The sequence below is a fragment of the Aegilops tauschii genome, chromosome 7 (genome assembly GCF_002575655.3).
Source record: "Aegilops tauschii subsp. strangulata cultivar AL8/78 chromosome 7, Aet v6.0, whole genome shotgun sequence".
Lineage (NCBI taxonomy): Eukaryota > Viridiplantae > Streptophyta > Magnoliopsida > Poales > Poaceae > Aegilops > Aegilops tauschii.
In genome coordinates, this window is record NC_053041.3 from 480,504,603 (window position 1) to 480,515,110 (window position 10,508).

Here is a 10,508-nt window from a genome sequence, read left to right on the forward strand (position 1 = left end):
GGCGCCGGCGCCACCCGGAGGACGTCACCTACGAGCAAGCCTACTGGGCAAGGCGCCGCGAGCAGGAGACGCAAAGGCGCCGCGATGAGCGGTTGGACAGGCATCGGCGGAAGGCCCTGGCGATATCGCAGTGCGATATCGTTCAGAATGGTGGGCAGACGATCTTTACGTCTGATGATGATCGTTGGGAGGACATGTGGCTTGATACCTCGGACCAGACCAGCGAGGATGGCAATGATGATGATGGTGACGACGACTGGGAGTAAGCTGTAGTTGCACTATCTAGTAGTTTTATGTCGTTGCATCGTAGTTTTTTTATCTATCTATGTTATGGAACTATGTAAAATATCTATGTATCGTTTTTTTATCTATAAATTTTATTTATCGTTTTAAAAATGTACGCTATGCTTAGCGCGCGCTGCATTTTAGCGTGGCCGCTGGAGCTACGCGCTAGTGCTCAATTTTGACGCGGCTGCTGGAGCCAGCGCTGTCGGCCGCGTCAAACCAGGCGAACGGCGCGCGGCAAATGAGTTTTTAGCGCACGGCGCGTTGCGCGGCTGTTAAAGATGCTCTTAGGCACGCGTTTTTGGGCGTCTGCTAAAGCGATGTTGATCCCGGCGCATTAAAAATGCTAAAATGGCGCGCTATAATTTTTATTGAGCGTGAATTTTTGTGCGGATGTTGGAGATGCTCTAAGCCATCGTTTACTGGCGAGATAGCGCTGCATCATTCACTGAAAGGCGGAAAAGAGCAGGCAGATTTTTACCACACGGCTAAAGTTATTCCTCATTCAATCCCGAACCACTACTACAAGGCGAGAAAGATGAACACAGTACGGGGCAGCGACAGCATGCATGCATGCAGGCCTTCACGACTTGGTGGTGAAGGGCGTGTAGGTCTTGAGCGAGTCGCGGACGCCCTGGATGGACGCGGCGCAGGCGGCGACGGTGACGAGGAAGCAGACGAAGCTGAGGCTCTGCAGCGCCACCCACTTGGCGCCGAACCGCGGGATCTGCCGCTGCCGGATGTACATCTCCACGGGGAAGAAGACGGTGAGCGGCCAGAAGGCGACGCTGCCCAGGAACCCCAGGATGCTGTTGAAGAAGGGCATCAGCATGGCCAGCAGCGTGATCATCCCCACGAACGCCGTCCGCCACACCAGCCGGAACACCGCCGCGTGCTCCCGCCCCAGCCCCGGGTACCGCCGCGCCACGCCGCCCTCCACCGCCGCGAACAGCGGCTGGCAGAACACCTGGAAGCCGCCCACCAGGTGGAGCACGATGCACACGTTGGCGAAGTCCACCAGCCAGTAGGGCTCGTAGAAGCCGAACCCCGTCAGGATGTTGCCGTTGGCGTCGTTGCCGAAGGCCGAGTAGCCCAGGCAGCCGCACAGCATGTAGAAGGCCGTCGTCGTCGAGATGCCCATCAGCGTCGCCTTCCGCATCGTCTCGTTCTCGCGCGGAGGCGACCGCAGCGTGTCCTGCGCACATGTTCATCGTCGTTTGTTGGCCAGCTAGTTAGTCATCATTCAATTCATCATCACCTGCTCTACTCTGCTCGAGCTCGAGCTCAAGAGACTAGAGTTATATAGTATATAGTACCTGGATCTCGATGAGGATTATGGTGTAGGAGTAGGCGAAGGCGACGTTGCCGAGGGCCTGGAACGTCATCCAGACCTTCTGCGCGGCGTCGACGTCGACCCCGACCTCCGTGCCGGTCAGCGACGTCCTCCCCGTGGGCCCAGAGATGGTCTGCGCCAGCGAGAGGCCGACGGCGATGGTGGCGTAGGAGAAGGACATGATGGCGGCGACGATGGAGAGCCACGATAGCTTGTGGAAGTTGGGCACCTGGCAGAAGATGACCTGCACCACCCCGAAGCCGATGATGTAGGCGCTCAGGTACTGGCTGCAGTCCGCCTTGTGCCCGTGCCAGTGGAAGCAGTTGGACTTCTTCAAGGCGCTGCATGCAAAAACACGCTCAGACCTTACTGCTACTACCATGATCGATCGGTAGATCATGCATGTCCAGGTCAGGTGAAATGAAAATGGGCTTCCATTGGGCTTACGCGGCGCTGGTGGAGGCGGTGATGGTGTAGCCGATGCCGGTGCCGAACATGTTGACGTACTGGCAGAAGCCGCAGAACCAGACGTACCATCCGCCTGCATGCACATCATTATTTTCAGTTTGCAATGTTCTTTTTTTCAGCCGGAAAGAGCTTGCAATGTGATGAGCACGTACCTAGGTAGGACCGGACGGCCTCCGTGTAGGTGTAGTTGCGCTTGCCGGTGACGGGGTCGCCCACGCGGTAGCAGTCGGCGAGGAGGCCGCAGGTGTAGAAGGTGATGACGGCGAAGAGCACCAGGGTGAGCGGCCCGGCCACCCAGCCCAGCTGCGCCATGGCCCAGGCCAGCGACAGCACGCCGGACCCGATCACCGCCGTTATGATGTGCGCCGCCGCCGTCCATACCGTTCCTGGTGGTACACACACAAAAATGCACAACAAAAATGAGCTGTGAAATCTCAGTCAAAGGAAGATGTCAAAGGATATATACGTTGTGTTTCTCTCCCTTTCTTTCGGCAATCGATTTGATCGGTATGGAATTCCTACAAAAATCTCTCAGATTCACGTGTTCCAATAAAGCCCTAAACGAGTTTTCCGAAATTCATGTATACACTTCAGAAAGTACGTGTCCGAGCCATCGACCCGTACGCAGACAAAAAGTCGCTGCCCCGTTGACGCGTACAGCAAACCGACGGTAGAGGACGAAGGTAAGGAGATCGGAGAGCTTTCGGCGATCGCCATGCAGAAAGCAGAGTTGGCAACATATTCGCACTCGGTGGTGGCACTAGCATCTACGGGGATAGAAAGCTACGGCCAACCATCGGAAAATTATGAGACGTACGTACGGCGCCACCGCCGCCGCTGGATTTGGCAACATGTCATTCAATTCAAGGCGGGTTCTCTACCTCGGTGGCCTACGCTGCCATGGCAGCCGTTCTTTTCTCGGTGGCCTCTTTGACCTGTGCCTATCTCATCGGGGCGCGTCTAGGAAGACGTGCCGGGTTTATGGAGAGAACACCAACTGATTGGACCGTTGTTGTGGCGCTACGTTGGTAGGGGGAGAGATACTACCACCGGGCTAGCTAGTGCTGAAATATCCCGAATCAACTTGTCTTCCTGAAAGGCAAAGCCTCCCAAAACCTCCACACTCCACATCACACAAACATATACTCCCTCCGTCCATGTTTAAAGGATAATACTATCCCCGTCCTGGTTTATTGGTTCCATTATATTTTGTGCCAAATTTTAACCATAAATTTAATTAACAAAATGTTCATGCATGTCATAAAAAATTATATCATTAGAAACTATGAACAAATCTGAATCCAGCGATATAATTTTTGTTGATATGCATTAGCATTTTGTTGGTTAAATATTTGGTCAAAATTGGCATAAATTACAAAGGGGACCAATAAACCAGGATGGAGGTAGTAAGGTTTAAGGCCAAGACTCTACTACGAAGTGTGCCTCGGAACTTGTTTGTAGTTTATGATACTGGTGAAATGAATCATTAAAAAGAAAATACCCACTCTTTTTGTCTGCCCGAAAAATTTATGATCAATATACAGGAATATTTCCATTGACGTGTAATTGCAATGTCATATTATCCAATTTAACCGCATGTAACTCAACATGGTATCAAAGGTGGATAGGCGCAATATAGAGTAAATACTAGAAGATTCTATGTTTAGCCCGAAGGAACCACAAATTAGCAGTCATTGAATAGGCCCACCTTATCCTATTAGTTTGTGTTTTTGGAAGCACTTGACACTGCTCTAAAGAATGTTCGATACTAGCTAGTGGGGATGCATCTTTCTAAACCTCTCAACAATCAATGAGGGTTTTTCTACGGCTGTGGATTATCTGACATAAGTCAGGTTGCGTTGGAGTGGCCGACATGTAGGCTAGCCAGCAAGTTGGTCCATATGCCAGCCATCCAAAGTCAGCTGACTTACGGCCGCGACAATATGCGCCTGTTTTGTAAACTGGAACTCAAATACCAGGCTATCGATCGCCAAAGAGGATTACTAGTATTTATTTTCTAGTCAATTTAGGCAACACATCCGTTAACAACACATAATGCGACTACAAATCTTCAAACTCCACGGCGCGACAAACGTTGTGTTTAGAATGCGCACGCATGCGGTAGGCATGTGTGCGCGTCTATGCGGTATACTTTGCAGTAGTTGGCGTTTCCAAAAATTGTGGATATGCACCATGAATGAATTGCCCAATTTTCCTAGGAAGAATTAATAGTTCTAATTGTAGTAGTATTCTCAAAATGCAAAGGTTCTACGTTCCACGTATAAACAAAACAGGTAATTGTTAATTGAATCTGCAAAACAGATACAGGAAATAGTTGAACGCGCAAAACGAACTATAGTAACGTCTGCAAGGGCCAACCGATCGATTGCCAACCCAGCGGTAGTAACCCAAAGATTCGAAATTGGATACTAGATGAATCTGCGTATATCTGGCTGGGATCTGAGCGAATCATAAATGCATAAATGGTTATCGTGGTAGGTTTAGTCATACGCACCACAGAGATTCCAGGCGGCAACTAATTAATGGTTTACAAAAACGGCCGGATATGCGTGTCTGTGGCACGCTGATAAGCAAGCAGCAGCTGTGAGGGACGCGCCCGCCCGCGGTTGAAACTGGAAAGCAATCAATTTTGATAGCCAGCCCGCCAGCCCGCCGTGAGGGATGCAGAAAACTTCGCCGGCAAGCATCCAAAGGAGATGGCCTATGCGCTACGGGGGCCATACTAGGAAGGATCCATGTGCATGCATTGTACGTATACGTCGGAATAAATTCCGTGGGAATTCGCGTCGTCGGACATTAATGCCGTATACGCCGTCCAGCTCTACGTGGCCGGCTACGCCCTATCCTCCCCTCTCTCGACGCGCTCGCTCCCCGGTTCACGAAGCGCGCGCGTGACGGCCTCGGTTTCCCCTTTCTTCAGTCATTCAATTTAGGGATGGTAAAAATCCAACCGCCATCCGTCCGCCGGTCGGCCCGCCGGAGGACGGATCGATCGATCGATCTACGGAGAGGCGAATCACTAAGCAAGAATGGTAGGATGGATGGATGGACGTACCTGTCCGCCTCTCCCTGCCGTCGTCGTCGACGTCGCCCTGGCTGCGGGGAAGGTGGCCGTCGACGTCCATGGCCCCGACTCCGCCTCCGCCTCCGCCGCTCTCACGCGCCGCTCCCGCCGCCTCCCGCCGCGTCGATCTCCTCCTCGGCCTCTCTCCCTCTCCCTCTCTCTCTACAAGTGATCTGCTGTATCTTGTGTGTGGGTTATGTATGTGGGAGTGATAGACAGATGATTGTTTGCGGTTCCCTCTCCCCCCTCGCAGCTTTGCTCCTCCTCCGATGGTGGAAGGAAAGGAGAAGTGGTGGTGGTGTGGTCAGGAGAGGGAATAGGAGAGGCCAATGAATTGCCATATATATAGGGGCCGGGGGGCGGGAGGGGGGGTCGGGCCGGGGGCGGGGAGTTCGGCGTCAGCGGGTCTCAGTATATTCAGTCCGGTCTGCTTGAGAAACGGGGGAACGGAAAGCGACGACGTCATGTATGACACCAGTGGCTACCTCTCTTTTTTTTGATTTTTTTTTTGCGGGGATAATAACCTGATACGAAAGACAACTCTGTTTTACATATCATTAAACATGATTTATTTTAAGGAAAAAGGAAACAAGTAATTCGGTTCCCGTACAAACCATGTGGGGCATCCATATCTAAGAAAATCCATGACGATTAAATGGCTCCTATATCAAACGTGTTCCTAAGGGGACAATTAATATAATTCTATTCGTACATGAAATTCTAAATAATGGTTTTTATTTTCTTTGCATAGAACCTTTGTATTGTATGAACACATCAGCAGCTGAACTCAGAACAAGCATTGATATATACGAGTACAACTGTTCCTATATATGAAGTTTCAAATAAGGGAATATAAGAAAAGTAGCAGGTTTATGAAATCAAAATAACTTGATTTGGGGATATATTTTTATGGAATTATTAGTTGGATTTAGGGCAACAATATTTTCATACGAAATTTAAAACAGAAAAAATAAATTAGCAATTATTTTGTATGAACACCATGTACAATCCATAATAGATGAATTTGTAACTACATATGATCTTTATTTGGTGATCCAATAATACAATTATATTAACATATGAGCTTCAAAATAATAAGAAACAAAAGGAAATTATCATATACTTCTTTCCACACACATATAGCCATTTGATCTATCAATCGAGACGAGTGATTTCGGAGTATAAGGAAAGAATTTGACATCAGTGCAACAAAGACGAGTGGAAGCATTCATGAATTGACTCTTACCGAGGGAGTTCAAGATGACTCAAAGTAACTTAACTGGTAAGATAATAAGAATCAAAGAACAAATTCATGAATTAAGATCACATATATGGCAGGCATGCCATAGGGTAAGGAGTGTTTAGAAATGTGTCAAGCACGCTAATATGAGCCTCATTGGTTTGCAACCTAATTTCGCATGCCAATTTTTGGCAAGCTAACATTTGGCAGAAGTTCAAACTTGCAATATTTGACAACTTTGGCTAGAAGAGTTTCGAAAAGTTGGAGGCAAACCAATAAGGCACCAATTTTTTAGAGTTGCCAAATATTGGCTGCAAACCAATCCGGCTCTATGTGCGAGCGAGTGTATCACACGAAGGAAAGGAAGTGATACGTCTCAATAGTATCTATAAATTTTTATTGTTAAATGCTATGATATATATCACTTTTGTATCCTTTATATGTCATTTTATATTATTTTTTGGACTAATATATTAATTAGTGCCCAGTACCGGTTCATACTTCTGTATGCTTTTGGTTTTCCAGAAAATCCATACCTACGGAAGTCCAAACACGACGAAACTTTTTGACGATTTTTTTCTGGACAATAAAAGACCCTAAAAGCTTCAGGGGGAGGACGAGAAGACCCGTGAGAGCCCACAAAGGCAGGGGCGCGCCCTGGGGTAGGGTGCGACACCCTGGCTTGTGGGCCTCTCGTACCTTCGCTTGCCATAATTTCTGGCCTATAAATTCCCACATATTAAAAAACCCTCGAAGTGAGACCCGAAAGAATTTATCATCGCCGCAAGCCTCTATTCTGAAGCGATCTCATCTGGAGCCCTGTTTTGGTACTCTGCCGAAAGGGGAATCATTGGGGAGGCCATCTTCATCAACCTTACTGCCTTCATGATGATGTGTGAGTAGTTCCCTTAGGACCTACAGATCCTGTAACACCCCGAGAATCATGCTACAGTAACTCCACTCTAATGATGCCAAGTCATCATCGTTATCTTGCTATTAGTCATTATGATCCAAAATCCATTTTTATTCATAATTCAAATAGTGAGTAAAATAAAACTTCTTCAAATAAATAATCAAAGGTGTTCATGTTATTGGAAATAATCCCAAAGCAATTATGAAAACAAAACCAACATTTTATAAAATATCTAAATGCCCTAAAACAATTAAAAACAATGGCTAAAACAACCACTTTAACCCATTTGCTTTTATTCATAAATCAAATGTTTTTCAAATATTACTTCAACCTTTTGCCAGCAGTGCCAAATATTGCATGGTATTTATGGAGCCAACTCCCATATTTTACAAAGCCAAATAGTGACTAAAGTATTTACAAAACATAAAAGCAAAACAAAAGAAAAGAGAAAAGAAAAGAAAAATGAAATAAAGAAAAAAGGGGGCAACCCCCTCGCTGGGCCTCGGCCCAGCTGGCCACTAGGCTAGCCAGGCCGGCCCAGCCATCCCGCCTGTATAACCCTCCCCCACCGAACCCTAGCCACTAACCCTCCCCCATGTTCCCCACTCCCCCCACGGTCTCTTTTCCCCCTTATCCCCTTCTGGATCGGGATCCCGTCGACGCCACCGCTCGAGAACTGCCGCCGCCTCGTCGTGCCGGACTGCCTCGACCCCCCCGCCCTGTCCTCATATCTCCCCCGACGGACCTCACCAAGCCACGCCGGCGTACCCCTACAGCGGGGGGTGAAGGCCTTGTTTCCCCCTTCCCCTTCTGTCGCCGACGCCATCCACGCGCACGCCCTCGCGCGTACTCGCCCCTGCCACCGCGGCCACCTCCAGTCGGCAGCGCCCGCCACTGCCTTGCCCTAGCCCCGCCTCGTTGCTCGCCGCCTCGCGCACCGCCGCCTTTGGCCGCGCCCGCGACCCCCCAGGCCTCTCCGGCCTGCCTCGCCCTTGCCCGGCCGAGCCCCGCCGTGGCTCGCCGCCGGCCCCTCCTTCAGCGTGCGTGCGTGGGCAGGCCCCCTGTGGCCGACTGTGCCTCCTAATTGGGCCAGCCCCCCTAACGGGTTAGGGTACTAACCCCGCTAACCGAGACCCATTAGCCCACAAATGCCCCCCAATAGTGAAAGTAAATTAAATAATTAATTAATTAATTAAATTACATTAACATGACTATGACAGTGGGCCCCTCCCCTCAAATATTATGTTAAAATGATAAGTTTGGTCAATGTGTTAATGACAGACGGGCCCCCCCGCCCTGTTTGACCAGTCAACAGACTGTGTTGGATGATGCGTCATGCTGACGCAGAAGCTATTTTGAATTAAAATAAGTCCAGTAAATTTTAGAAATTGTTTTAAACTTCAAAAAACATAGAAAAATAACCGTAACTCAGATGAAAATAATTTATATATGAAAATTGCTCAGAAAAATCCAACGAATCCGAATATGCCCTCCGTTCATCTGTCGCATGCCTCTAGCATAGTGGACATGGAACCGCCCTCCTCTGTTTCATTTGTCCGAAAATGACTTAACACCGAGAATACTTTCCCGGATGTTTCCCCCCTTCACCGGTAACACCTAGTACTGCATAGGTCACACCTAGCACCGCATATTGCCATGTTATGCTTTGTGATGCTTTGATTGCTCCGTTATTTATTGTGTTCCCCCTTCGTTACTTCTTTTCGGTAGACCCCGAGACCGTTACCGATACCCCTGTGATCGACTACTTCGACGATGACCCCTCCTTCTCGCCAGAGCAACCAGGCAAGAAAACCCCCCTTGATTATCCTGATATCGCCTACTCTTTCCCTCTACTGCTTGCATTAGTAGTGTTACTGTTTCATCGGTTTGATCATATACTGCTGCATAGCCTGTCCTTGTTGCTACTGTTGTTGATACCTTACCTGCTATCCTAAATGCTTAGTATAGGATTCTAGTTCATCATTAGTGGCCCTACATTCTTGTCCGTCTGCCATGCTATACTATCAAGTCATGATCACGGGTATATACTACATACATACTATACTTGATACATGTGGTGACTAAAGTCGGGTCAGCTCGTAGAGTACCCGCGAGTGATTCACGAAGTGGGGGCTGAATGGGCATGTGGTTCCATCCAGGTTGTGATGGGCCTGGGAGCCCGACGGCTCTCGAGTGTTACTTTGAGGCGGAGCCACAGGGCAGGTTGTGACCACCTAGGAGACAGGTGGGCCTGGTCGCTGGTCGGCGTTCACGGATATTTCAATAACACGCTTAACGAGATTGGGTATTTGATCTGAGTTGGTCGTTGTCCTATACGCACTAACCGCCACGTGGGACAAGATATGGGCAACCGGTGTCGTAGTATCAGCCGAAGCTTTCCAGACGTCAGCGACTGAGCGGCGCGTGCCGGTTTGGACCGTGTAAGGCACCCTCCTTTGTAATGGAGGCTGCTAGGTCTGCTCACTGGTCGCGTTCGCAACATGCATGAGTGCAAAGGGCAATGGGCCCAAGACCCCTGCGCGCTTAGCATTTAGACCAGCGTGCTGACCTATCTGTTGGGCCTAGGTAGGGCTACAACGTGTTGATCTTTCGAGGCCGGACATGACCAAGGAAAGTGTGCCTGATACGTCTCCAACGTATCTATAATTTTTGATTGCTCCATGCTATATTATCTACTGTTTTGGACATTACTGGGCTTTATTATTCACTTTTATATTATTTTTGGGACTAACCTATTAACCGGAGGCCCAGTCCAGAATTGCTGTTTTTTGCCTATTTCAGAGTTTCGCAGAAAAGGAATATCAAACGGAGTCCAAACGGAATGAAACCTTCGGGAACGTGATTTTCAGAACAAACAAGATCCAGGAGACTTGGACCCTACGTCAAGAAATAAAGGAGGAGGCCACGAGGTAGGGGGGCGCGCCTACCCCCCAGGGCGCGCCCTCCACCCTCGTGGGCCCCCTGTTGCTCCACCGACGTACTTCTTCCTCCTATATATACCTACGTACCCCCAAACGATTAGATACGGAGACAAAAACCTAATTCCACCACCGCAACCTTCTGTACCCACGAGATCCCATCTTGGGGCCTGTTCCGGAGCTCCGCCGGAGGGGGCATCCATCACGGAGGGCTTCTACATCAACGCCATAGCCTCTCCGATGAA

General features: G+C 49.1%; 1 protein-coding gene across 1 annotated transcript; it reads right to left on the reverse strand.

Moving 5' to 3' along the window:
• Positions 1-703: 703 nt before the first annotated feature.
• LOC109752506 (amino acid permease 1) lies at positions 704-5,474 on the reverse strand. Its single transcript, XM_020311392.4, has 5 exons — positions 5,163-5,474; positions 2,239-2,472; positions 2,066-2,159; positions 1,602-1,959; positions 704-1,480 (listed from the first exon to the last, which is right to left on the reverse strand). Exons 1-5 carry the CDS (start codon positions 5,230-5,232, stop codon positions 869-871), a joined length of 1,368 nt encoding a protein of 455 aa, XP_020166981.1. The 5' UTR covers positions 5,233-5,474; the 3' UTR covers positions 704-868.
• Between the last annotated feature and the right edge of the window lie 5,034 nt (positions 5,475-10,508).

Bases quoted from the DNA above. Each gene is read 5' to 3' on its own strand.
- LOC109752506 (XM_020311392.4), bottom strand. From the start codon at position 5,232: ATGGACGTCGACGGCCACCTTCCCCGCAGCCAGGGCGACGTCGACGAC. The intron at 2,473-5,162 runs GTACGTCCATCC...GTGTACCACCAG, and splicing joins CGGCAGGGAGAGGCGGACAG to GAACGGTATGGACGGCGGCG. The intron at 2,160-2,238 runs GTACGTGCTCAT...ATGTGCATGCAG, and splicing joins GGCCGTCCGGTCCTACCTAG to GCGGATGGTACGTCTGGTTC.